This window comes from Nematolebias whitei, chromosome 8, assembly GCF_014905685.2.
Source record: "Nematolebias whitei isolate Nwh7 chromosome 8, NemWhi1, whole genome shotgun sequence".
NCBI lineage: Eukaryota > Metazoa > Chordata > Actinopteri > Cyprinodontiformes > Rivulidae > Nematolebias > Nematolebias whitei.
In genome coordinates, this window is record NC_056505.1 from 21,018,724 (window position 1) to 21,046,251 (window position 27,528).

The following is a 27,528-nucleotide window of genomic DNA, read 5'->3' on the forward strand; positions in this document are numbered from 1 at the left end:
TGCTTTTCAATTTTTTTTAAAGAAAATAATGTTTAACCACTAAGTCAATATTTGACTGAAGTTGCCCGGATGATGGAACCATCAGTATATCAATGCATCTGCACTTGAGTGTCAGCAATTCTGTTCCAGTTCTTTTAAAATGGTGGCGTTTGATCCAAGATGACTCTGTTAAGCCTGAGAAACAGATCCAACCATATATATTTATATTGTATCATGCCAAATATGGGATATGTTCACTTTAAATAAGAAGAGGCAGGGTGGTGTAGGGGGGCATGTTAAAAATGAACTGGGTTGCAGGAACTGCATCGTTTTTGATAGTCGTAGTTTTCACTCCATCAGAGCTCAGGAAGCAAAAGACGACTGTCACTGTGCTTCTTGTCCCCCACCTTTATTGAGCTGATGAGTCGGTCCAGGTAAACTGGGCCTCTCGCTTGGTTCTCGCTGTTTTACCACAAGCCTCCTGTGCGTATTGTCCAAATGCAGCAGAGTTAGGAGAGCTCGAAGCCCGTGTTCATGCTGATGGCGTAGCGCAGTTTGTCACGCAGGATGCTCTTCTTGCTGTAGTTGGGCAGCTTGAGCAGGTTGAAGCACGTGGATGAAGTAGGAAGTCGACCGCCGGGCTCCTTCTTTCGGATGGTGAAGAAGCCCCTGAGGACGCTGCCGAGGGTGTCTCCAGTGTCCTGCACACAAGTTGAACACACTCATCAGAGCACATGCACAGGTAGATACAAATTATTTTTTGCTATTCAAGGATTGACACAAATTCTGCAAGTTCAGCTTTTTATCAAAACCAATTAAGCTAAATATTGTGATTAATTATGATGTTTTTAGATTATTATTCAAAAAATAAATACAGTTTATTATGATAAAAAAAAAAAAAAAAAAAAACTACATTCTTAATCATTGTAATCATGTCCCAATGTAAAAATTTATGATGAGGGATTTTTTTTCCTCCCAACTCATGGCCTTAATTTGAAAGGAAAGTGAAGGAAAGTTGAGCAAAGGGTCAAAGGTCAGGACTCAAACTCTTGACAGCTGTGATGAAGACCTTCAGCCTCCACCCACCGTGCTCCTACTCAACCAGCTAAACAGTCCAGGTCCCCAAATCCCATTCATTTATAATGTTATCTTGGCTAATTCATTTCAAATCAATTTGCATATAATATATAATATAGACACCGTCACACATTTTAAATGTATTTAAAATGTTATTTTACCTGATCATCTGAAACTTCCACACAGCGAATAGAAAAAGGTGGTTTGAGGTAAGCAAAACCTAGAAGAGGTGGCCTTGAGCAGCTGGTAACAAACTGTTGAAAATGTTTTTGGAAAAATGAAAGATTTCATAACTTATGGCAGCAAAATAAAAACAAAGCATTTATTTGTGTAAAAAAAAAAACATACTTTAAGAAACATAGCCCTCTCTTCGGCATTAAAATCGCTAGACAGGATGTCCCAGAGCCAGAGGATGACACGATGACTGCTGTGGAAACCTCCGTAGTAGACGGTGTGTTTCCTGAGGAGGAGAAGAAGACTATCAGCACGTCGAACGAGACTTTATCCAACTGCTCTCACTGGAGAAATAACAAAAGACGAATAAAGTATAACGCTTCTCACTTGAGGTCATCTAGATCAATTTCAGCGTTATCTCCAGAGATAAGCCGCTGAACCTCGGGCGTGGAAAACATATGCAGCCACTCGGGATTAATGATGCTGCGGAAACCCCGAATGAAAGCGGCCGTTTGCTCTTTAATCTGCGTGTGCATCCGAAAGTGAGCCATCAGATGGATGTAGCTGATCCTGCAGAAGATGGTGAAGGTGAACTCAGATGCTGAAGTTTCTACTGAGGCTCAAACATTTAGCCAAAAACAGACATCTTAAAATGAGAAAGGATCAAGATGTTCATATTTGAACAGTGTCTTCATTTACATACTTGTTTTCATTGGTGACTGGCATCGTTTTTCCTCCAGGTATCAACTCATGACAGACAAGCTGTAAATAAATATTAAGTATTGTCAATTATAAATATGTAATAAGTATACATGTATGGCATACCTTTGATAGTCGCCATATTTACCTGCCCCATAACATCTTCATCATAGGACAACGTCAGCCCCAGATCCCCCACATCGCCATCATAGCGCTGACAAAATAAAAAGGATTTGACATAAGAAACTACAGATGTGAATCGGATAAATAAGAAAGAAAAAAAAACAGAAAAGCAAATACAATTAGGCTGACCTTGATGGAGGTAAGGTTTTTATAAAACTCTGAGTCCAGGGAGGGGAGCTCATCAATAGAGCTGTAAAACGTGCTGTGATGGTGGCCCAAGACTTGACTGAGGAAGAAGGAGGCAAACGGGACGTCCACAACAATTCCCTGAGCAGACAGACCAAACAGTTACTGAGATCATCACATCAAATTCAGAGCAGGACTACAAAGTGATTACTTTTAGATTTAAAAAAAATACAAGCTGTACCTCGTAAATAGCTTTCCCGAGCATCTTTCCTACAAACTCAAACAGCTGCAAATGATTCTCGTGGATGTAGGATGTAGGCGAAGGATATAATCTTTCATTTCCACTTGTCGTCTAAAAACATTTATACGAAAAAAAACAAAAGCATCTAACCAAAAACAGAAATCTGATAGGAGAATCATGGTGGTTTATTTATGGCAAGTTTATGTTTGTATGGGTTACCTTGAACAGATTAAGAGCTGGATTGAAAACTTTCTTAATGATTTCCTCTAGAAACTCTTTAAAGACGCCATCTTGGTCGATTCCAGCCTCGTCTACACCGAGGTCGTTTACAAACTTGACTCGAATGACACCTTTTATCGAATTCACTGGCAACCTGCGGAGCTGGTCGTATCCATCCTTCAGACAGGGAAATCAAAGTGTCATTATTGGCTATAAAAGAGACACACCATTGTTTGCTGCTAATAGGAAAAGCACAAATCGTTTAACTGAGTACCTCCAGCATCCGAGAACGACGAATGGTAATGTGGGTGACGTGCGGTGAGGCAGAGCTTGTTTCTACCAATCCTAAACTTTCTTTTTCCTTTGTGACAATGTTTCTGAACAGCAGCACCCTCTGAAAAGAGAATGTTGTTTAATTGCTAGACAGGAAGTGATTATGTCTCCATCTTGAAAGGAAAAAAAAAAGCTGAGATATTCACATTTTTATGTGGGATAACATGTGGGATGTACTGCAGTAAAAGCTGGGCTCTTTTCTTGCCTTTCTCCAGTTCTTGGAACAACAGGCTAGGCTTCAGATCCCTGAATGCACCACCAGAAACATTGGTCACAAAAACAGTGAAACCTTAAACTGAAGGCCAACACGTCTGCAGTAATAATTTAGAGTTTTGTATTTACTTGCGTAGCCAGTGATCGTCAGGCGTGAACCTCCGCCTGCAGTCTCGTTCGTAGAGCACCATCAGCCAGCCGTGAACACTGTGGAACAGCTCCAGTTTATCTCCTTTCGCATTTTCTATCCAACACAAAATATAAAACAACTTTTTTCAATCAAATTACGTAAAGTCGTTACAAATTTTATAGTTTCCACACTCACCCAAGATGCCATCCCAAATCATCTTGTACACAAATGTGTTCAGAAAAAAGGAGATGGTGATGAGCTCCTCCAGTTTGAAAGAGGTTTGTTCTTCGTACACTTCAATATCGTCCAGAATTCTGTGAAATTCAATCCAGTTTTTTTTTTTAATACATGGCATCAAACCACAATGTGTCATCTCAAGCCCCATACAAAGAGTTCAATTCTTCAGTTAGAGCAGGGCTATTCAACTGGTGGCCCGTGGGCCATTTACAGCCCACGGGCTGTGACTTCAACCTGGCCCACTTCATTAAAAAACAAAAAAAAATAAAAAAATAAAAATTTGGTGTGTGTGTGTGGGGGGGGGCGGGGGGTATGGGTTCTGTTTATTGCATTTATGATTCAATGCAATAAAATAAGCAAATTTAAAAGATAACAGATCTTTGTAAAATTTGGTTTATTTACATAATGACTTTAATCGCTGGATGTCCGGCCCCTGAGCTGTTGGCTTTCACAAACTGTGGCCCCCTGAACAGTTTAGTTGAATAGCCCTGAGTTAGAGGATCTTTAAGAGTGTCTCTGGACACGCTCATCGCCCTTGCATCCCCCCGTTCTCCCCCGGAATGTCGGCATCATTATGTGCTTGCGCGCAAGGTTTTTTTTTTTTTTTTCATTTTCAGGCTATTAATCTTTAGCCAAAGATTAAGAGCGTGTTGGGAAATTATTACTTTTTGCCTCCAAAACCTATGTTGTCATTTTCACCATGTTATCGTCTGTCCAAACAGATCTCACTTGTAAATGAGTCTTCGAGGCTCAGTGTAATTTCATATGCTAAACATAAGCTAAATAAAGATTTACAAATTTACGTTATGAGGTGACGTGAGCAGTCACAGAAGAGCACGAGCATAGCCAGAAGCTGTTTGGACTCTTCGGTGTCATTGTTCAGACACTCCATGAAAAGTTTGAGACCCCCCTGAGGTCCAAGCTCACAGATGAAGGCCCACAGTTTGGGTAAAAGGTCATCCAGATGTGTCAAACCTGCGGGGAAAAAACAAACAAACAGGGCCACATGTCATTATGATCATGTCAAGTGTATACCGCCACAAAAAGTTCCATTGTTACAGACCAGTGAGAATCTGGAGGCGTATTTGTGTCAGTGTGGACAGAGCAGTCTGGTAGAGGACACAGATGCTGCACACTTTCTGAACTTCAGCGGAGTCCACTCGCTTCCCTCCGACTGGTTTCAGAATGTTTCGCACTGAAGCCGACTTCTGAAACGCTCTCTTGAAGAGATCTTCCGAAAAATAAATCACAACATTGCATCCTGTCCGTAAAAAAATAAACTCCAAAGGTTTTGAACCTTTTTAAAATTTCAGAGCAAGCTGTGCATGCCTAACTTACTTTTAACTGGCAGATTGTTTTGAGATGTGCTTGGCTGTGGGGGTGGGGGAGTGGGCTCCTGACTCTCCAGCTTTTTAGAGAGGACATCGCTGAAGAGCGTCCGGATTACAGAAACACCCCACAGGTACTGAAGCTGTTTGGTGACCAGTGGCATCGACTCGTTCAGACTAAAACGAAAATGAAACAAAAGATGCAGAAAAGAGGGAAAGTAAACTTAATGTCTTTGTTATTACTTGTTCAACCAAATAAATTACACAATAAAAAGGTTTTTATTAACTTAAGGGATGACATAGTAGATGGAAGTATTTTGCTTTCATACTAAAAAGACATATATCCCGCTCTAGTCTAATGCAACTTTAATAAAAACAAAATAGAGCAACAGAAACCAGGGATTTAATATCCCACCTTTTTATCTAACATTTTGTTTGTGTCAGAGGCTGCAAAATAGATCTTTACATGAACACTAACAATTCCTTGACATTTTATAGAAAAGAATAAAAAATAACATTTTAAAGAGTGTTTCTCAAAACTTTATCGGTTTTAGAAAATATTCAATTTCCTTTTTTTGAGTACCAGGCAGAATTAGTCTACCAAACCGTCTTTGTAATTTAGCTTACATTTAAAAGGAATTAATTTAGGCACATGTTAAGTATTTCCACTGACCCATAGTCTACAGTTTGAGAAAACCAGCCCAGAACGGGGTGCCAGTGGGTAAGGTTGGACTTCTTCTGTGACACATATCTCTGGCAGTATGACAGCATGTCAGTCAGGTCTTTCACAAAATGGTTTGCCTCCTCTTCTATGACTTTCACATTAAGGTAACCCAAGTAGATCAGATTGCCTGTCAAGAGGAGAAGGATGCAAGTAAAGTTAACAATAAAAATTGATTTTTTTATATTCAAAATTGTACTAACTGAAAGTATAAACATTTGTGTTATTCAATCAATACACTATACCAAGTAGGCATAGTGTGTGGCTGCCCTCAAGGCACACACAGATGTCCAGACACTGTTCCTCCCGATTGAGAAACAAAATAAACTTCCGCAGCAGTTCGTGCGTCTGAATGGATGCCATGCACTGTTGAGTCCAAGCAGACGCCGGGGCAAACATTTCAGATTAATACATTCAGTTCTCGCAGTGCAACAAGAACACAAAGCAAATGGCTTTTACCTCTGGAGTCAGCACATTAAGGTGGTATACGATGGCAGGAACCGACATGATGTGGATGAGGAATGATCTTAGCAGGTTGTCTGAGAAGTGCGCAGCAATGACTGGCCTGGAAAATATTATGTTTAGATTAAATATAAATATGTAAACAGACAAACAGAAACAGAAAAAGATGAGGAAAAAAACAGCTACAACAAAACAACATACAACTGTGATTCCTTCATGTAATTAGCTCTAGAACTTACCTCATTGACAAAGTAAAAATGGCTGTCAAAGTTCCTTTGGAGAGCGATGGTTTAGAACGAGCCAAGCCATTGGTAAGTAAAATCTAAACATAAATGTTCACACACATTGTGTGTTTCTGATTAACACATCAGTTGAAATGAAAGAGCAGAAGAAAACGATCCCACTTCTTATTTTTTGAAAACGTTATACAAATATGAGTTGTAATGGTCAACCTGTAAAGATGAATAGAATCCCTTTTGATTGAGATGGCCCATGATATTTTCACAAATCCTTGTCAAAGCAGGTCTGAGAGCTTCACCTGTAACATTGATGATAAATTATGTTTTTATTACCGGTATGTTTCTCTGATAAAGCATGTCCAGTGATAACAAAAGACCTGTTTATACTTGAGACTCACCTTTTCCTCGGATGATCCGCCACGTTGATGTATCAGTGAAGGTCACCAGCATTGTGAGGTATAATGTTACTAACTTGTTATCCTGAAGTATGTCTGGCTAAAAAAAATCCCAGCAGACACAGCAGCATTACGTACAATCACAACGCTGAAACTGTAATCAAAACTTATTTTTCCAAAACTTTATTCAAACTAACCTTTAAACCTTTTAGTAGTTGACAGCAGGTCCACAGCACGTCTTTAATCTGTTTGAGCCAGGGAATGGTGAGGTCTTTGGAAAGAGCCAAGGAAACATACCAGACCTGAGAACCAAATTAAAGAACATTCACTGAGAAAAAGACATTTTAAAAGTGTTTGTCATGTGGAAGGTACCTACATAAACACACTTACTTTAGGTTCATTTTCCACCTCCATGCTGGCCAGAATAGCACGACAGAGCTTCTCAAATCTCTAAAAATCAGAATTACAGTTATTTAGAGTTACACAGACATAAAGTTTATAAAGTAAAGTAGTAGAGTATAGACAAGAACAAATTATTAAATTGTTATGTTAAAAAGACTTGGGAACACATAGTATGTGTTCAAATAAAATAATTTTATATATGAAGGTACTTGTACTTTGGAGTGTAACAGGAGCATTTTTACTTTAAGATAACATCAGTTTCATTAATATGATTTCAATTTAAAGTAATGTATATAAAAAATAAGGGTTTTAGTTGATTGAACAAATAATCTGTCATAAGTAAAACTGTGAGATATCTTATAAGATATGGCACAAGTTTAAAATATATCTAGCTGTGACAACGAAAAGACAGGCCCATATGCAGGGGAGATTCGTTGGTCTTTTCTTAATTCTGTTCATAATAAATTGTGCATGAAAGTATAAAATACACATTTTAAATGAATTTATTGTATCACTTTAACCCCTCTTGTACTTAATATGTGTTAATCAATGTTAAAAACAGACACAGACTCACCGTCTTATCATCTTGGCTGTATATGAACAGTAACTTTCGAGCCACTTTAAAAATGGGAAGAGCATTTCTCTTTGTTGTCCCAGTGTCATTAGCTTGAAAATATTCATCAACCTCTTTTCTGGGAATACAAAAGTGACAAAAGCAAACAGTTGCATTAATGTGAAATTGAGAAACATTTACTTGTTTCACTTGTGGGAAAAAAACCAATAACAATTCTTCACCTTATTTGTTTCTGGAGTCTGCAGCGACAAAGGAATCTCCTGACCAGAGCTTGAATGGTGGTTGCTGCTTTCTCCTTCTCTTTCTGTCCCTTTCTTTCCTCTCTAGCCTGTCTGGCTTTATCCAGGAACTCGGACTTGGAGCTTTGAGGGACACTAAACATTGTTTAATCTAGGGGTGGAAAGAAACGAATGTAAAATACTTTGGGCTACTGCAATCTGCACAGTGGTATTGAAGATATTTTTAAAGTAGTGTCACAGCAAACCTATGCTATTTTTACTTTTCACAAAGTTGGATCATGTTGTTTTATTTGAGTCTATTACTGAACTTACCTGTAACACTGACGGGAAGATTTTGTCTGGCCTTTAGGCTCACCTGACGCTATACCTTCTTAATCATTTGTCTGTCCGTGACATCCAAAGAGGAAGGACAAAAAAATTAAAAGACTAACTTGGCATCTTGTAAAATAAATAACGACACAGAAGATAAGCAAGCAGCGATGGTTAGCTCACAGGACTCGTTCGCAACTTGTCGGCTTGACGCTGACTATATGTTAATATTTTACATCAATTTAGAGAAATATGGCATCATGTTGGTGTGATGTTTAATCCCGTATCGATGTCAAGTTTTCTAACGCAGGGAACAGACCGTTTTGAAATGTAAACAATGAGATGGAATGCCTACATTGACCGCAGCCATTAATCCCTTGTGTCGCATTAAATGACTCCGGGTAACATTAATGGCCATGATCAGGTTGCGGGACAAAACTTTGTGCTAATGGAAAGTCTGAGACTAGCTAAATTACCGTCGTTTTGTGTGGTAACAACAGTGACTTTTGAGTAGGTTTTGTGTCGAAAATAAGCATTCCATTTTACGTGCTGGGAGGGCACGTCAATGGGTGGGCGGTGAAGAGGGGACTGATTTCACTGTTACTCCTTCGTTAGCGGAAACGTTCAGTCTAAAGAGTTTAAACAGTTTTTATCAATCGCAGTGGTTCAGCAACTGTGTGAGCTCCTGCATAATTATTTGTTGTATAACATACTCTTACTGAAAAACATTATAAAGTTCACTAAATAATGCTACCTGTCACTTTAAACAGTGTTAAAGACAGTTGACGTCATTTTGGAAAACTGCAGTGCTCGCGGATCGGCGGAAGGAAGTGGTTGTTAGCTGGCTGGCGTTAGCAAGCTACGTTTACCGAGGCTGTTGTTGATTCTATGGTAAATATATGTATTTTTACTCAAGAGCAAGTTAACGACCTTGCGATGAAAGTATTTAACGTGTATTTTTATTACTTTATTTTGTAGTATTCAGTAATTTACTTGCTATAGAACGCTTTCGGCATCAATAGTTATGCTAATTAGCCTGCTAGGCCCCAGTGGGCACTGAAATGAAATTACGAGTTTTTGTTAGAAAAATATATAAGCTTTACTTAAACATAGCAGAGTTCGTTGTTTTTAAACTAAATTGATTGCGGCTGTGTTGTAAAACTTTTTAATTTTCATACACTCTTTACGTGATCAAACCGCGAATTACGAAGTTACCACTACCCTATGCTTGTTTTATTTTAATTTACTAGATAAAACGTCTATTAAAAAACAACTAGGTCTAGGAATCGCATGGTAAAGGCAACTTTAAATTAAAAGTCGAAAATAACGTTGAGGATCCAAAGTTATAGCAAAATTATGTAATTAAAGGTTAGTTAATGGTTGAACATTTTGAGTTGGGTACAAGCCAGGGTACGAAATGGTAATGCCTGACCTGGGTATGGTACAGTGTCATACAAGCATGAAGGGCCACCAAGAATCACAGAGTTGTGCTCTCCAGTCAACTCACGAGCAACAACATAGAAAAGCAATATTGTTTAAAGTAATTATGGAGCAGTTTACAGGCTGGCAACCTCACACATTTATGTTTGAATTGAGAAATCTCAGATGAGATACAAAAAAACAAAAAAAAGTAGTCCAATAGCATTATTTATTTATACTGGATATTGATAACCTACTAAAAGGTGTTTAGTGTTTACAGATCTGAACAATAGTGAAAGATAACAGCTAAATTTAACTAGGGGGAAATGATTGCTCTGCTTTTTTTCACTCTGTGACAAAACTTTAGAAACCTGACTTACCTTTTTAGCAAACCTATAGAAGGCTCTCTGTCACTCTTTCTTTCAGGGTGTTTGAGGTTGTAGTCAGTCACACAGCTACCTAATGGATACATTATATTAAGGATTACAATATTTATTTTTATTTACCCTTTATTTATCCAGGTTAGCCCATTGAAAACTCATCCTCATTTACAACAACAACCTGTCCAAGAGGCAGCAACAAGCGGTTAGATATTTCACCAGATACTGTTATCAAACCCAACTTACAAATAGACATAAAACGCTTGTCAGACTGAGCGCATTAATGATAAACTTGATAAGGTTTCGATGTCTTTTAGAGGTGGTCTTAATGACTGAGAACTAAAGAGCTCAACTTTAGTCAAGAAAGAAAAAGTTTAATTTGCATGTACATCCTTCTGATTAAATTCAATGGTCATATGCACCATATGTGATCATTAGATAACCATGATATATGCTGTATCAGTGTTTAGACTGAAAAATGCATGTAAGATGTGCAGTTTAGTAAGATCCATTTTTGTTGTATTTTGTGTTGCTCCAGGAAGAGATGTCAGGAGAGACTGTGGTGAGCTCGGCAGTGCCAGCAACTACAACACGAACTACTTCTTTCAAAGGCTCCAGCCCAAGCTCCAAATATGTCAAATTAAATGTGGGCGGAGCGCTATACTACACTACGATGCAGACGCTTACCAAGCAGGACACGATGCTCAAAGCTATGTTCAGCGGCAGGATGGAGGTGCTCACAGATAGTGAGGGTGAGAAATTTTGACTGTTTTGCTGCTTTTAATTGGATCTGTTCTTTTCTTAACTGTTAAGCATGTCCTCTTTATAGGTTGGATCTTGATTGATCGCTGTGGGAAACACTTTGGAACGATCCTCAACTACCTTAGGGATGGAGCAGTCCCACTCCCAGACAGCCGCCGGGAAACTGAGGAGCTTCTTGCAGAGGCCAAGTATTATCTTGTCCAGGGCCTGGCTGACGAGTGTTCTGCTGCCTTGCAGGTATGTGGGGTTTGATTCTTCAGCAATTAATTTGAAATACTTCAGCATTCTTTTAAACTCCAGGCTTTATTCAAGGTTGAATTGAACATTGCATATAAATATAAATTCTTTAAAAATATATATAATTTTGCATTTTAAAAGTACTTACTTAAAAACATATTTGACAAAAAATGAAGGTGATGATCTGCTTGTTTCCACATTTGTGTATTCTTCTTTAATCAATTTGCTTTAAAAGTCTTGGTTATTGTACAACAGTGACTTCCCTTTTCATAATAAATAGGTTTAGTTGGGAAATTTTGTTATTAAAAAGTTAAAACTTTTGTTTCAGAACAAAGTAAGATATGAACCCCTTTGCAAAGTGCCTCTCATGACATCATCTAAAGAAGAGCAGCGACTCATTGCGACCTCAAATAAGGTATGTCAGGGATTTGTATTTTATACTTTTTATGAACTGTGCCTAATTTATGTGTTTAGTGTAATGATAAATTTGCCACACAAGAGCTTTTAATGATAACTTTTTTTAACAGCCTACTGTGAAACTGCTGTGTAACAGAAGCAACAACAAATATTCATATACCAGGTAAGTTTTATTCATCTGATAACTGGACGTAAATAATAATACTAAAACAAAAACAAAATAGCATTTTACAACTTTTTTCTTTGTCTCCCATCCAGCAATTCTGATGACAACATGCTAAAAAATATTGAGCTGTTTGACAAGCTGTCATTGCGGTTCAATGGTCGAGTACTGTTCATCAAAGATGTGATTGGAGATGAGATTTGTTGTTGGTCATTTTATGGCCAGGGCCGTAAGATTGCTGAAGTGTGTTGCACTTCCATTGTTTATGCCACAGAAAAGAAGCAGACCAAGGTAAATATGCATTCTGAGTACATCTGCTCAATACAGCACTCCTCGTTGTTTCTGCAAAGAGCTGCCATTTTCTGTACCAATCTCTGCATTTTTGTGAAACTAAGGTTGAGTTCCCTGAGGCACGAATCTATGAGGAGACCCTCAACATCCTTCTGTACGAGTCTCAAGACGACGCTACCATAGACCCTCCTGATGAGCGATATCGTCTGGATGAGGACGAGGAGCGAGAACGATCTGAGCGATTTCGAAGGTTTCATATCAAACGACCCGATGACCGCACACACCACCACCACCAGTGACCTCTCTCCTGTGACACAGCTGCCTGTTCCTCTGACCCTGGACAGTGTCTGCACCATGCTTGTGCCTTACAACACCCAGCACCTGTCTCTTTGCCTTCCCAGTTGTTACCAGCTTTTCTAGGCGATCACTGTAACATGAGTGTGTAGTATTGAGGTGATTGTGTGTTTTTGTTTCTTCTTGTCTTATTTGTTAAGCACTCAGGCTCTATAGTTTTCAGTTTGTAAGCCACAATAATGACAGGAGCTTGTATGTTTGCATTCAGCACATCAGGCAACCAGTTCAATCAGTGCGTTTGGAGAAGCAGAGAGAGCTGTCTGTAGGGGTTCTGCAATCTACGTGAAATACAGAAAAATAAAAATTAAACCTTATAATCAACTAAAATTTATAGATTTTTCAGCTTTTTCCTCACTGTGGTTTATACAAGTCCACGTTAATGTCATCAGTGGATGAAACTGGTGTTTTACACAGAGCAGCCACATGATGGCAATATTCTACTAGATGTTACCATGGCTATTTGTAGCCTGATAATTAAAATTCTCTAAAATATTTTATATAGTTAGGGCATCGCCAAAGGAACAAACATTTTACTGAAGTGCTTGGTCTGTTTTTAGTTTTACCATTGATGTATTTTTCTTTACTCCACTAAAATCTTTTTTGTATAAGTAGGGAATTTGATCTCTGACCCGAGGTGTTAAATGTACCTGATGGAATGATGTCTGCTGAGGTTGAAGTGAGTGAGTGCAATTGGAGACCTCGGTACCAGGAAAGGAGTTCTGTCTACAAGTTCCTAACAGGGAGGTAAAGTCGACCTGTCCGTCATTCACCAGAGACTGTACCGTTTGCACACTATAGGTTTAAGTTGCAGGACTTGTAGGTATGTTGTACAAAAGTAAACTTAAAATGTTTTATATTTTATACACTTTATCACAAATAAATTTCATAAACAATCTTTTGTTTTAGTTTTTTAATTCACATATTTGTGTAAATACAAAATCATAAATACGTATGGCTTTGTTATTCCGAAATCAGAATTGTAACAGTTATTTTGTAGAATGTGTTAAATTTAACCTTGCATGCGATGTTAGTTGGATACCTTTAAGGATAGAAAAACTAATACTATAATGACAAGTTGAAATGAACTTTTGATTAACCTCTGGTCCAAATGATGCGTTTAAGAAAACGAAGCTCATTCTGGATGTCTTGTGTGTTGCTGTTCCTGGTCTCAGGTGTGTCTTCTGTAGGCCGATCTGCTCCTTGGGGTCAGACGATAAAATATGCAGGGGCCACTTGTGCGTCTCTTCTGCCCTCACATGTCACCGTGTCCTTGTACGAGTGGCAACCTGCAGCGACAAACGGTCTGATTCATGTGGTGTCTTTTTCTTAGCAAATGACCTTCAGGCCACGATGTTCAAATATCCCATCAGTCCATTTACTTCATTATAAGACTGAACTCACCACCATGAGGTGTCCATTCTTGGCTTTGTACACCATTGGCTCCTGTCCAGTGCTAAAGTCTACTGCGGTCTCTTTTCCTGGCTGGATTTCGACCTTTATGCTGAAAAATATTGAAAACAAAAAAGGGATTTTAAGATGGCTGTACTGAAGATGGACCTTTAAAATGTAAAGCTCTAACTCACCTGCCCTGGACCACTTTGATAGCACTCTGTTTGTTAGCAATGATGCTAAGTTGGGTCAGACACTCAAACAAATGGTCACACTGAATTATCAGATCTCCCTGAAACAACCAGAGGGAAACAGACTAAATAAAAGGACTCTGTAAATCACTCGCCTCTTTTCCCCCCTTGGTTTATTTGCACCAGATTTGATAAAGGGTGCTAGTGCACAAGTAGTTTAACACTTCTTACTTTTCTTTAATGAAAAATAACAATGCTCCTATATTTTGTCGCACGGCTTTGAATTAAAACATGCAGCTTGATTAAGAATAGTATGTTTTATGTTTTGGTAGTGGTATGTTGTACAACAGATAAAATGTGCAACAATAATGGGACTTTTGTGAAACAGAAAAATCAGCCCTCTTTGGAGCTCGACAGCTCATATACTTAACAGGAACATTGTTCAAAGTTTAAATGGGTCATAGTTGAGCTTTGGCATTTTGATCAGTTTTACAGTTTTTACTCAATCTGAAATTTTGAGCTGTCTAAAAAAAACTTTTGCAAAAACACCTCTTCACTCATTTGTTTTTGGTTTCATTCACAAATTATACGTCAGAACAATTTGTCTTCTTTCACCCAGCACATCTCCCACTGCTGTAGAACTTTTAACCATCACCTACATAAAACTGTGGAAAAATTAGCATTTACATGATGTGACCATCAGAGTCTTCTTGCAGCTCACCGTTCACGACAGTCCGACTTACAGTTTTAACACAGCAGCTGTTTGAGCCCTATTTTCAGCAGTGGTTGCATCGGCACCCTTCAAATTTTTACCAGACATTTTTCAGTTTCTGTAAAATAAACGTGACTTGTATGCAGATATCCACAGCTTATTAAATGAGGACTTACTTTTTGTTTGGGGTCTTCACGTGTTATGTGGAATACAATGATGCCATCAGATAAGTTGCTTACAGAAATCCCTGCAACAAGTCAGAAAAAGCAAATCAAACCAAGAACACTTAATGAGCACAGCATAAAATGTCATTTTGGTCTGACCTTTGAGGGACATGTACAGCACTCTCTGTTTGATTTTGGCCTCCTCCACCACATAAGCAGCAGTTTGAGTGAGGATGAACTGCCTTGGCCTCGGTTTGAAGCCATTCCTGTCATATTTAATCACTGGAACGCTGTACTACAGAAACACATACGCAATACAGTGAGCACCGTTTGATGTGCTGAAATCAGCAATGTTATTTTATTACCTTAATTTGCTCCTTGCGAATCATACTGAGGACTCCCATGTTTATCTCTTGGTCACCTAAAGGTGGTAAAACATGTCAACATACGGTAATTGTTCGAAACTAAAAGGACATTGTGTGATTTTTCTTTCTGAGACTTACTGATTCTTGAGTTCACAAAAGGCTGAGTGATGCTGTGTGGATAATTTTCCTTTTTGCCTTTGAAGATAGAGCTTGTAACAAACTTCATCTGAAGCTGAAAAACAGAGATTAAATATAACTAGAGAAATTGCATTTCCTGTGAAAATGCAGTATAAACACTTGTTACAGAGGATCTTGCTGAGAAACAGCTGAAATTAGCTAAACATGCTGTAGCTGAAATGGAGGAACAAGCCTAAATTAGCAGAAGAAAGCAGACACAAATTTGCTGAAATAGGAAATAAGCAGAAATTAGCAGAAAATTTGGAAAGTAGCTAAAAAAAGCTGAAATTAGCACAAAAAATGGCTGAAAAGTAGCTGAAAGGCAGAAAGAAGCTACTACCAGAAGGAAGCAGAAAGAGCTGAAATGAGCTAAAAGTATGTGAACTTAGCCTAAAAAGCTCAATTTAGCATATAAATAGCTAAATAGTAGCTGAAACTAGCATAAGTAAGCTGAAAGGTGCATAACAAGCTGAAATTAGCAGAGAAAAATTAAGTAAGCTGAAAGTAGCAGAAATTACCATGAAAAATGTGAATTTGTCTAAAAACAGCTGAAAATAGCTAAAAAAAATGCTAAATGGTAGCTGAAAAGGTAGAACAAGCTTAAATTAGCAGAAGAAAGCAGAAAGAACATGTTTGCCAAATTAGGGCGAAAGAAGCAGAAATGAGCAGGAAAAAAGGGAAAATTATCTGAAGAAAGGCTGAAATAAAAAACAACAACAAAAAAAAAAAACCAGCTGAAAGGTAGCTTAAAAAGCAGGAAAAACTTAAATTACCAAAAGGAAGTGGAGAGAGCACATTTTTGCTAAATTAGGCTGAAAAATGTTTAAATGAGTGCAAAAAAATGTGGAATTAACCGAAAAGGCTAAAATTAGCATAAAAACAGCTAAATAGTAGCTGAAATGGCAGAAAAAGCTGAAACAAGCAGAAATAATCTGAAAGGAGCAGGAAAAGGTTGTAAACAGAGCTAAAGATGTGAGGGAGGTAAAATGAGCTCAATTCATTTTTTATGAGAAAATAAAATGTCAGAAAAGGCTAAATGTTTCAAGAAGCTAAAGTTGCACCAACACCAAAAGTCATAGCACCCTTCTCCTGAAAGAGCTGAATGTTTGGATTTATGATTTGTTGAAATAGCACAAAAATTGTGAAAAGAGAAAGATGCCGACAAATGTACGTAAGGAAAATGGATGACAATGGTGCGACGGCTTCCTAAACATCGTCACCGTAACTTGGTGAGTACAGTTTGCACGACGTGTCTGATGCATCTTACCTGCACTTTCTTCTGAGGTGTGATTCCTCTCACGTACTTCCGCACCATCAGACGGTAGTGAAGCTTACGCAGCATCTCTGATGCCTACAAAAATACTAAAATCATCCACAGAGTCAAAGTACCTGTCTCTATGTTATTACCTGGCGTTGACGTACCTCTGTCAGCACAGATGGAGGAGTTAACCACGTGGTTTTATCCAGAACTGTCTTTGGCAGGTTATTTTTCAGTCTGTTCAAGTAACTTTGCCTCACAAAGGCCAGATACTCGGAGTTATCCGTGTTTTTTGCTTGCCCTCTGTTTATGTAACCGTTGATGAATCTGAAATAGAAGGTCAAATATACATGATCTTTAAGTAAAAGTACTACAGACAAATGTAATCTGTGACACCGATTATATTGCTCACTTCTTGATGACCTTTACAGCCCAGGCTCTTTTCTCTTTTTCCTTTCTTGCCTGAGCTCCTCGCCAACAACTTTCAATCTTAGTTGCTATGAACATAATTTTTTTTAAAAGTACAGCAAAACAAACAAACAAACAAGATTTATTGTTGCATGATCTTAAAGGAATCTAAATCAACATCAGAATAAAAAGCACAGGTTGCAAAAAGAAAGTCACGCTTCTAAAAACAATCAGTTCTACTCGTCTTCACTGAGCTGGAGGAGATCATGTAAACAAATGTAGCAAGGAGAAAGTTTTGTTGACACATTAAACTAAAACCCTTTTTGAAAACTTAAATGATGTGAAGTAAAACAGTTTTAAGGCATAAGAACCTCTTTTATCTGTAAAACATGGTGGTGGTAGTGTCATAGTTTGGGTCTGTTTTAGTTGTTTATTTTTTGTTGTATTTGGTACAAAGATGTAAGTTATATGAAGAAATTCTAAAAGAAAATTGTAAAATATCTGGACTGATTCAAAACACGAAGTTACGGATTCATAATGGGGTCACAGCAAATACTGAAACCATAATTTCCCACTTAAAATTTGATAATTTTGCTTAATAGTCAAGTTAGTTAACGTTTGTTTTATTTACCTTTAGGCCTTGTGTTAAAATGCAATGATGATGGTAATATTTTTAGTGAGAAGGAGAAGAAAAATGTTCTAAAAGCTTAATAATAACACGTAGACCCCACAGTATTTCATGTATTTACCTGCTTCTTTCTGTTTCCGGAACTCTCCCTTTGCCTTGTATCCTTTGTATTTGGCCTGGAGTCGTGTTGCTGCAACCCCAGAGCTTAAATCTAAGTTACTGTTACCAAATGGTGATGAGGACGACTTTTAGGATTTAATTTAAACTCACCCAGGTCGTGTTTGCATTTCTCATAAGCATCTTCTGTGGCATAAAGTGTCCTGGGATGCCGAATGAAGATCTTGGTTCTACAAAAATCAAATAATGACCTTTTGTTTATTACTAGTTAGAAAGTGCATTTGCCCTATTATTGAAAGTGTAAGAGTTGTCCTCACCGTCCCATTTTGTACTCATCAGGCAGGTAACCCAGATGTTGAGCCAGCAGCTCGACACCATCAGCAGGCTGTCCTCTCCAGTGAGGCCAGGTGGCTGGGCACAGAGGCTTGTACCTGCAAAATGAGCCAAAAGAAGAGAGAAAAACTCACACTGGCAGTTATAGCTGAAAAAAATCAATCATGCATTCATGTGGAAAGCTGTGGTACCTCTTTAAGAAGTCCTCGTATTTTCGTCGATAAGCAAAACCAGCTCTTCTGACCCTGAGGTGCTCCATCAGGCCCAGGTACTTCACCTGGTGTCTGATCAACGCCTCATCGAACTGACCTACGAACGTGCGACAGTCAAAAAGGTCCAGATACCCAATCTATAAAGTCGATTTATCCTTTATTTTTTGTTACCATCAACTTTCTCTCAGCTGATGTACCTTGCTGCTTAGACTCATTCGATTTCAGGCAGCGTATGTACCAGGCCTCTTTAGCCATGAGCATCTCTGTCAGCTTCAGCAGGCTGCTCTTAAACTGGGTCACTACCTGCAGACAAAACTGAGGGTCAAAAGCTCCACAGCTTACCTGGTATCATACTTCAGACTGTGACAGTGCAGATAAAGATAGAATAAACTTAGAACAGTATTTTCAAAAAGAGGAATGAAATATAAAATTAGACGTTACAGTTAAGGGATGTGAGGAGCCGAATGTGGATGAACTCACTGTTTCTGGTCTTTTCTTGTTGTCTAGATCCATGCTGGAGAAGCACTCACTGACTATAGCATTTTTGGACCTACACATCAGCTACAAGAACACAAGGGTTGACGCCACACTCATGCACACGTTGACACACTCATACTGATTTGTCAAATACCAAACATCTTGTTTTAGTTACAATAAGCCCACATTGTTAACAGATTAAAGTCCTCCTTTTTGAGTACAAAACAGCAGACCTACATCTTTTATGTTTCTGTATAGCAGGTCATTGTTTTTGTCCAGGAAACCTTCCATATATAAAAAAAAAAAAAAAGACAAAGAACAAATTGAATCACAGAACTGCAGGAACAAAATTTCATTAACCAATATTGTATTTTATTTACCCACAACACAGTAGGTGACCTCCCCGGCATAATGCAAAAGACGGAAATCTCCTCTCTCCATAGTCTTGCGTATCATTTTGTCAGCCAGTTTGTGCCTGCAGTCGAACAGGGAGAGGAAGGAGGAGTGAGACGTGAATGCTGAAACCTTAAAGTTGTGCTCCATCATTTATGCTCACAATGTTTTTATAATAAATTAAAGTAATATTTTATCAAATATTGTTGTTGTTTCTTTGTTTTTAGTGGTCCCTTCTGCGGGGGTCACCATAGCGAGCAGCTTCACATGAAGATTTGGTAATTGTTTCACACCAGATGCAACGTGGGCTCGAACCTGCACCCTCAAGATAACAAGACTGCAGCTCTGACCACTGAGCTACCATCAAATATGAGTTAAAGCGATAAGAAAATGCACATTTGTGATTGCTGTTTGACTGCTTTTATAATGTTTCCAGTGATAAATCAACGTAAAGTTTCAACAACAAAACAAAGCTCAGGTTTTAACTCACGTGACAAAGTGGGGGTGATTCCCCATCTTTTCTTCCAACCTTTCAAGGAATGTGAGATCTGTGGCATCACCTGGCCTCAGACACTCTTCATCCTGCAGAATAAACATCAGCATGTGTATACATGTGTGTATTTAAAGAAAATAATAAATGATCTTTAACTACACACCAGTACTGAAATGATTCCTCTGTGCTTCTCCTCAACCAGGTCACAGATGATCTTGTTGTTAAAGAACAGAACTGGTTCCCACTTGGATAAAACATTCAGCAATTTAGCTCACATTACAGCAACATTATCATACCACTGAATGTTATTTTAATATTATATCACTTGTTAGTTCTTTTACCTCGATTCCTTCTGCTTCATATTCTTCCTGCTCGGCTTTGAGTGTCAGCTGGATAAAAAGCTGCTGCAGCTTCTCGTTGCAGTAGTTTATGCAGAATTGCTCAAAACTGGGGAAAAAAGGACAACAAGGAGAGAAAATTTGCCGTTTTTAACCGCTTTGATTTTAAAATGTATAATCAGATTACAGCTCCATCCCATAACTAAAACTAAGGTCACAGCAACAATAACGTCTTGATTTGTCAGGCTATAATGTCATGAAGCAAAAAGATAAGCATTCACCTGTTTACATAAAACACCTCAAATCCATAAATGTCCAAAAGTCCTATGACCGTCTTCCGTGAGGAGTCCTAATAGAAAATAAAATATCAGTTAAAATAATTTATCCAAATGTTATTTGGTATTTTTCTTGACATTTCTATTCTTACCTTGTTCTCTATTGTCTCATTGATCCTGTTGACCAGCCATGTGAAGGTCTGCCCATAGATGGCTTTAGCCAGGGCGTCTCTGACATAGATGGCATGATCAATCGTAAATGGACTGAGGACCTTTAAAATGAGCAGACATGACGGGGGTAATTCATGTGAACCCAATCTCATCCGACAATAAAAGTGAAGAAGGCTTCAGTGTGTGCGAACCTGTTCACGTTTGGCTTCAATCTTCCTGAACGTAAGGTCCTCCAGAAGCTTGTTGGCATCCACACCTAAAAGCTGCCAAGAAAAACAGCATGAGGCACGTGTGCACCCTTGTGCTGAACATGAACACATTAGTCTTTTTCGTACATTTGAAACCCAGTCCAGATCCGTGTTGTCGTTCAGAAGTGCATGACCTTTTCCGTCTGCGTCAAACTGAACATTCCCCAAGTGGAGAACGCTTGCAACGACCTCAAACAAGTGCTGCACGGAAGCACAAGTTTGTGTGGACTGTGAAACAAGCCAGCAGCAGCACACTGTACATCACAACATCTGTAATACAATGACTTACACCGGTGTTTGTTTCATCAAAGTCAATGACTTGTAGAGCATTTTTCACAGATTTCCAATCATTCCTGTCATTAATAGACGACACAGTGGCACACTGCCCCTGTTAGGAACATGAAATAAACTGTCAGGACATTTTGAGATTATTCAATGCTACTGAGAAAAGTTTCACCAAATCCTACGGACTTGTGTGAGATAGTTGTATCGCTGACAGTCTCTCTCCAGGCCCAGCTGCTGCAGCAAGTTGTCTGATCCTCCCTCCACCAGCTGATAAAAGATGTGGAAGTTTCTCTCCCCGTGATTCTGATGCGCAACCCTCGACTTCTCCAGCAGGTAGTTCAGAATGTGGCCTCCAACAGCATCGCCCTGAGGACATCATGATATGTTTATTTTTATTTGGCATATAATGTTCATTTATAAACTATTTGGCTTTCTGTCTGAAGCCTTTCTTTGGGTCCTCACCTGACTGTCAAACTGGATGTCCATGTATTTCCCAAATCGACTCGAATTGTCGTTTTTCAGTGTTTTTGCGTTACCAAAAGCCTACGGTTAAATCAAGTAATTTCAGTCATATTAAGAAGCTTAAAGTGAATTTTGGGGATGCAAATGCACAGAGAATTCATCAGACCTCCAGGACAGGGTTGGACATGAGCATTTTGTCTCTGACGGTGTTCAGTAAGGTGGTGCTCGGACAGCTGACAGCGTAATACTGCAGGATCTTCTTGGAGGCCTCGGTTTTCCCCGCTCCACTCTCACCAGAGATGAGGACGAAGTGATTGTTGAACTCTGTCAGCATGGTGTGGTAGGCGTTGTCTGCTAAGGCATAGCTGAAAAAAAGCAAACATTACACTTGAAGGCAAATTAAGATGAACTAGAAAAAAAGTTATTTTCATTGGGATCACTTTAATTATTATGTATTTGTAGCCACATATTTATTAAAGTACAGCAGATACAGTTATGGTAAAAAGCTGCTTCTCTTAGTTTTGAAGTTTTGCTTGTCACATATAGTGTGCAAATTCACATTTCACACAGACAGACACACTAAAGAACAAAAGCACATTCAAATGAATTCATTTGTAATTCACCTTGTGACATTTTAAACAGCTTTACTCTGCACCTTACATCTGCCCCAGTCTTCTAGTAGTGCATGTTAACACAAACAAATTCTAAATAAGTTTGCTCACTAATGCATAATCTTTTATCTGTCAAGTGACAGAATCTGTCAAATGCTGTCAAATGATGAACTGAGTTGGAAATGGTGATTAAAGAAAAGGTTAGTTGATTATGCGTGTTGACACAAAACTTGTGCTGAATGATGTTCAGCTCTGCAGGCTGCCAGTCTGTTTCAGCAGCTCATGTTAGGTGGTAAAGTTTCAAGTTCGTGGAAAGAGAACACATTTTGTGACTACATGGATTAACACATATGACAGTGCTGCACAAGTAGCCTTACCTGCTATAGTTCACTGTCTAAACCACACAAAATCATCATTAAGCATGGTCAAACATGGAAATGAAGGGGTAATGATTTGGACTTTCTATTCACCCACAACCTTGCAGTAATTTGTCTGACAATAAACTCCTTCATAAATCAAAGTATTCTAGAAACAAATTAAAGACCATCTGTCCCACAGCTAGGGTTAGCTGAACTAGGTCGTACAACAAGACAATGATCCCAAGGACAGCAGCAAATTTTTAACATCCCTCGATTACACACACACACACACACACACACACACACACACACACACACACACATACATATATATATATATATATATATATATATATATATATATAATTTGGGAGAGCTGTTGCCTCTGAGCGAGGAGGTCAGCGGATTAAATCCTAGCTGGGGGCCTTTCTGGGTGGAGTTTGCATGTTCTCTCCGTGCATGCGTGGGTTTTCTCTGGGTATGTACTGTGGTTTCCTCCCACAGACCAAAAACATGCATGTTAGGCTGATTGGTAACTCTAAATTGTCCCTAGGTGTGAGTGAGAGAGTGAATGGTTGTTTGTCTCGTTTGTCTCTGTATGTCCCTGTGATGGACTTGGGATCTGTCCAAGGTGTCCCCCGCCTCTCATGCAGTGACTGCAGGATATGGGCACCAGAGACCAGAAAAAGGAGAAGTGGGTAAAGATAATGTATGTACAGTACTGTTCCTGTATTTCATTTTTTATTTTTTTGTCAGTTAAGTAATAGAACAGTGTTATGGTGTTGCTTTTACCTACACTTTTTACCATGTCAGTATTTTCACAATATTTAAAAAGTTTTAAATTAGCATTCATTTTTTTCAAGTCAATTACCAATTACACTTGTTTAAGCTAATTAACATTACGACATGGAAATAATCTGCAACCACCAGAATTTTCTCAGAGTTTGGACCTCTCAGCTAAGTCTATTTAAGAATTATGTTCTACAAGAATAAGGGGAAAGGTAAAGAAAATGGAAAATAGCTGTTTTCAAAATTATTTATTTATTTATTGTTTTACAAAATAGTAGAAATATTGTACAGAGTCATCCATAATCAAGAGACAGAGAAGAGCTGCAGCATCACTAATCAGAGATGAGTGTTGGTCCTAAAAGGTTTCGATAGACAGTCAAGAAAAACTTTAGATTCTCTGAATTGTTTAATCACAGAAAATCTACTTGTAAGAAACAGCTCAGACAGATTATGACACTAAACTATGTCAGTGTTTATGTATGTTGGAGAAAAAGTCCTTGCTCATTCTTTTGAAATATTAAAAATAGTTTTAATAAAAGCAGCTGATGACTATATGAAGGATATTCTTAGGCCAAATAGCAAAAAGATGCTTGACACTGGTCCATTGTGCTGGACATAAACCTACAACAAATTTGTTTGATAGTAACATAAACACACAGTGTGGTCATATGAGGCTGCTAATAAACGTATTGGAAGAATTAAAATGCCAAAATATGTTTTGCACAATGACTCCCTGTTTCCAGAAAATTTGCAGAGAGGTGGATGATTCAGCATGTTAAACTACCACGCTGTCACATACGACGTGTTAATTAACTCACATTTTGAACTGTGGGAGGAAGTCAAATAAAATCTTCCCGTCATGTATGGAGGCAACATGCAAACGCCACCTTAAAAAGCCTCGTCTGAGATGCAGGTGGTCAGCATTAACCACTAATCCATCGTGCAGCCAAACCCCTGCAAATCAGAAGTCTGTGTGACTTTAATAATCTTCAAGATGCAAAGGACCAAGTTTGTTATGAAACACACACAGACTACTTCACTCTCTGGGAGCCTGCCTTAAATGATAATAAATTTAGTTTCAAACTTTCATAGTAAAATAAAGAAACAATACAATTTGATTAAGATGATATAATTTTCAATTACACACTTACATGTGTGGTGGAAGCTCAAAAAAGTTGACGCCCATATAGACATCCATCTGTTTCTGGCTGTAGATGTCCAGCTCCTTATAGGGGTTGACGGACACCAGCAACGTGCCGATGTACGTCTAAATAGGTGAGTAAAAATGTTACTGGGGCTACTGCATAAACAAGTACACATATATCGCGCTGAGACTCACGTAAATGAGATCCTTGTTGAAACGTTTCTTTAAGTTGCTGATGACAGCTGCTTCTGTGGTTTCATCCAGAAGGACAAAATCCTGGATTCCCACCCGGTCTCTGGCAGTCAGGGCACTCTCCATGTCCAGCCGAGCCTGCGCAACAACCGCATCAGGACTAAATGCACAACTTGAGTGTACAGAGAATATGTATGTTTAAATTAGATGGCATATTTCTAAAACACATAAAAAAGCAGACTGGGGAAAGAAACACATGCAACATTTTTGCTGGCATTAAAATTTGGTTAAATTTGGTTTGAATTTTTGCTGGCATTGTTCTAGAATTGCGCCGCTCAAGGTGGCTGCATGTTGGAGCAGCTCTGTTACTTTCATTCTGAGATTTTGCTTTTGGAAACTTTAATTCCTCTTTTTCTGGATGCAAGTCACATTTTTTTGGATGATTGTTTCCTCTGGTATCAGATGCTGTGCAGCTGGAAGGATTTTTACTGAAACATTTTTAGTTTTGGACATTTGTTATGATGCGTAACCATGGCAACAAGGCAGTTTTCTACAACAACAGCAGCTGATTAACATCTCAAAAGCTCAAATAATATCTCAACTACAGTCCCAAATTTCAAACGAGTTGAAAGGATGTTCTGTGGACGCATTCTCATCTACCTGCCAGTTGTGCTCGAGTGCCTGACCACTGAGATCCTGGAACTAGCAGGAAACATGGCTCATGACAGCAGAAGGACAGGATCGTCCCTCGGCACCTACAGTTGGCTGTCCGCAGCAATGAGGAGCTCGGCAGACTGCTGGGAGGAGTGGTCATCACTCTAGGAGGAGTTCGGCCTGGCATTCGGGTGGTCCTACAGCCCGGGGGAACCGAGAGGTCAGCCGAGTCTGGGTGGATGGATCAGCGGCATCTGCAGCCAGTTTCTTAGGATCCACTGTGGGATGGACCTTTACAAGAGATCCTTCCTGACTACAGCCATCAGTATCTATAACATCTCTTATTGAAATGAGGATAACGAGTTACAGCAACAAATAATTTCCCTCTGGGATTAATAAAGTATTTTTGAATTTAATTGAATTGAAAAGACTATTTAAGGTTTGAGGTCATGTATTTTGACAACTTCACCTGCATGAATGAGTGTTTCGATAAGTGGCTCCACGAGAGAGGACAACATTATAAAACGGAGCAGAAAAAGCACAAACACAGTATCTGTCTGATCTATTGAAAGAGGAGGTTTAGAGGTCCTGAATGTCTTTGTAGCAAAGGTCTCTGATTGTGCAGACGAACACAGAAAGATCATTGCTACACAAAACGATCATTGCACCACAGCTCCCAAGGAGCTTGGCCGACTGCCCATATATTCATTGGAGCCGATGCGCCGTCCAAACACAAGGCCGAGGACAAATGGACTGGCAGAGCCTAAAACAGTCCACATTTAAGAGGCATAGTGGGAAAAAAATTCCACCAGTCTGTTTTGCATTCACAGCACCAACACTTGGACCAAAGGTTTTCACAGCTTTTGTTGGTTTTGCATCCCCCCAACTTTTTTCCCTCTCTCTTTAGAAGCAGAAGTCCTTTGATTCTCAACTCTCTCTGTAAAAACATTTAAAAAAAGATAATCCATTGGATCTAATTGACACAAAGCCCTCCTTTCCCCCCTCCCCTGTGCCCCCCGTCCTCCATCTATGGCCCTCGTTTCTTCTGAGAAAGGCCAAATGTTTTTTGTCCTGTAAATACCACGGAAAAGAGACAAAAAAAGACGTCTTTAAAATGCAGTCTACAATCCATTACACATATTCCCCCTGCATATCCATTCAGTAATTATTCATTAGAAAACATTTAACGTCACAGTGAATTTCACACTAGGCAGTCGAAACACAATGGAAGTGATTTTGGCCTATTTTGGGGTGAGGAGTTGGGGGGGGGGGGTTGTAGCTGTACAGAGGAAGGGGTGAAGGCGAAGAAGGCCAGAGGAGGAGGAGGAGGAGGAGGGGAGCAGCATTTGTCTGATCTGAGAACCTCTGAAAACGGGGCCGTCTTGAGACAACGAGACAGACTAAATGGTGCAGTAACGGTCCGTGCCCCGCTGCTTGCTGTGACACTCATTTGGTGTGCTTAGTGTGCCCCGGGGGCAAACAATAGAGGTTTGTTCTGAGCGGTGTTGTGCTGTAATTTGGACTTCATTACGTTGCTCGAGCAGGGCCCCATGGAAGGACAGAGGAGACTAGTCAGATAGGAGTGTGTTTTTTTTTTAATTTTTTTCCCACCTGTCAGCACCGTACCCCCAATCCTCTAAACCCTTTCTTAAACAATACCCCTCACCCTGTGTCCCCCACCAATAACCCTCACACGACCCCCTTCCCACAGCACTCCCCTCCCACCCACCCACTTTAAGCCAATGAGACAGGTGAACAATATCATTGAAGGAGCCCCTTTTTGGACGTCAGAATCAATCTGGCGATGTGATGGTGGTGGTGCTGGTGTGGTATATCTGTGACACCCCCCTTCTTTCATGGGAACAAACTTCTCTCAGGGCTTCACAAGGAGACAATGTGCATAACTCAGGGATGCCATACAGTATTACAAGTGGACAGATAAGCTCCTGTCAAGAGGGGGTATTGATCAGTTCAGAAGCAATAATAATGCTAATGCTTTCAGTTTTCTGACTGAATGTAAAGGTCTGCTGTTTTCATTCTGCTTTCCTTTGGTGTTCCTGCAGCTATTTTCCTTTTATGACAGCTGTTTGCAGAACGGATAAGTGTTTCTAATGATACTGTGTTGGAAAGGCCAAATGGGCGTTCTCAGCCCAGGACACAAAGAACCACCTTGAAGTATGTAGATGTTATGTTTGTACATAACGAGCAACATAATAGTTCAAATTATAATTAAACGAGTGACAGCCAACGCGCAGCGGAAAGAAAGATTGTGTAATTAATCCTCAAAGCAAGCGTCAGATCAGGTGCGTTGCTTTGATACTTCACAGCACAACCAATAGTATTTTAATTAAGAGATGGTCCCTTGACCTGGTCTAGAGTA

General features: G+C 39.2%; 3 protein-coding genes across 3 annotated transcripts; 1 reads left to right on the forward strand and 2 right to left on the reverse strand.

Annotated features, from left to right (window-relative positions):
- Window positions 1-387: 387 nt before the first annotated feature.
- On the reverse strand, window positions 388-8,297 carry ube3b (ubiquitin protein ligase E3B). Its single transcript, XM_037680438.1, has 27 exons — window positions 8,284-8,297; window positions 7,954-8,122; window positions 7,733-7,850; window positions 7,147-7,206; window positions 6,954-7,058; window positions 6,760-6,856; window positions 6,575-6,660; window positions 6,362-6,444; window positions 6,120-6,225; window positions 5,906-6,026; window positions 5,613-5,790; window positions 4,950-5,116; window positions 4,675-4,842; window positions 4,415-4,586; window positions 3,570-3,688; window positions 3,374-3,488; window positions 3,178-3,277; window positions 2,973-3,092; window positions 2,699-2,875; window positions 2,480-2,590; window positions 2,242-2,379; window positions 2,078-2,143; window positions 1,934-1,992; window positions 1,618-1,800; window positions 1,405-1,516; window positions 1,218-1,310; window positions 388-680 (listed from the first exon to the last, which is right to left on the reverse strand). Exons 2-27 carry the CDS (start codon window positions 8,112-8,114, stop codon window positions 489-491), a joined length of 3,207 nt encoding a protein of 1,068 aa, XP_037536366.1. The 5' UTR covers window positions 8,115-8,122; window positions 8,284-8,297; the 3' UTR covers window positions 388-488.
- A 672-nt stretch (window positions 8,298-8,969) lies between these two features.
- On the forward strand, window positions 8,970-13,172 carry kctd10 (potassium channel tetramerization domain containing 10). The gene is made up of 7 exons (XM_037680439.1): window positions 8,970-9,171; window positions 10,618-10,831; window positions 10,909-11,078; window positions 11,407-11,493; window positions 11,606-11,658; window positions 11,754-11,949; window positions 12,054-13,172. Exons 1-7 carry the CDS (start codon window positions 9,169-9,171, stop codon window positions 12,246-12,248), a joined length of 918 nt encoding a protein of 305 aa, XP_037536367.1. The 5' UTR covers window positions 8,970-9,168; the 3' UTR covers window positions 12,249-13,172.
- A 390-nt stretch (window positions 13,173-13,562) lies between these two features.
- Window positions 13,563-24,638, reverse strand: myo1ha (myosin IHa). Its single transcript, XM_037680440.1, has 31 exons — window positions 24,498-24,638; window positions 24,310-24,425; window positions 21,566-21,764; window positions 21,400-21,480; window positions 21,124-21,303; window positions 20,942-21,040; window positions 20,740-20,853; window positions 20,596-20,667; window positions 20,386-20,505; window positions 20,240-20,307; window positions 19,962-20,067; window positions 19,784-19,864; window positions 19,618-19,709; window positions 19,115-19,209; window positions 18,972-19,018; window positions 18,738-18,818; window positions 18,455-18,560; window positions 18,237-18,354; window positions 18,030-18,143; window positions 17,866-17,942; window positions 17,717-17,785; window positions 16,972-17,056; window positions 16,724-16,886; window positions 16,569-16,652; window positions 15,263-15,356; window positions 15,125-15,180; window positions 14,919-15,054; window positions 14,772-14,842; window positions 13,887-13,984; window positions 13,705-13,804; window positions 13,563-13,589 (listed from the first exon to the last, which is right to left on the reverse strand). Exons 1-31 carry the CDS (start codon window positions 24,618-24,620, stop codon window positions 13,563-13,565), a joined length of 3,072 nt encoding a protein of 1,023 aa, XP_037536368.1. The 5' UTR covers window positions 24,621-24,638.
- Window positions 24,639-27,528: the final 2,890 nt, after the last annotated feature.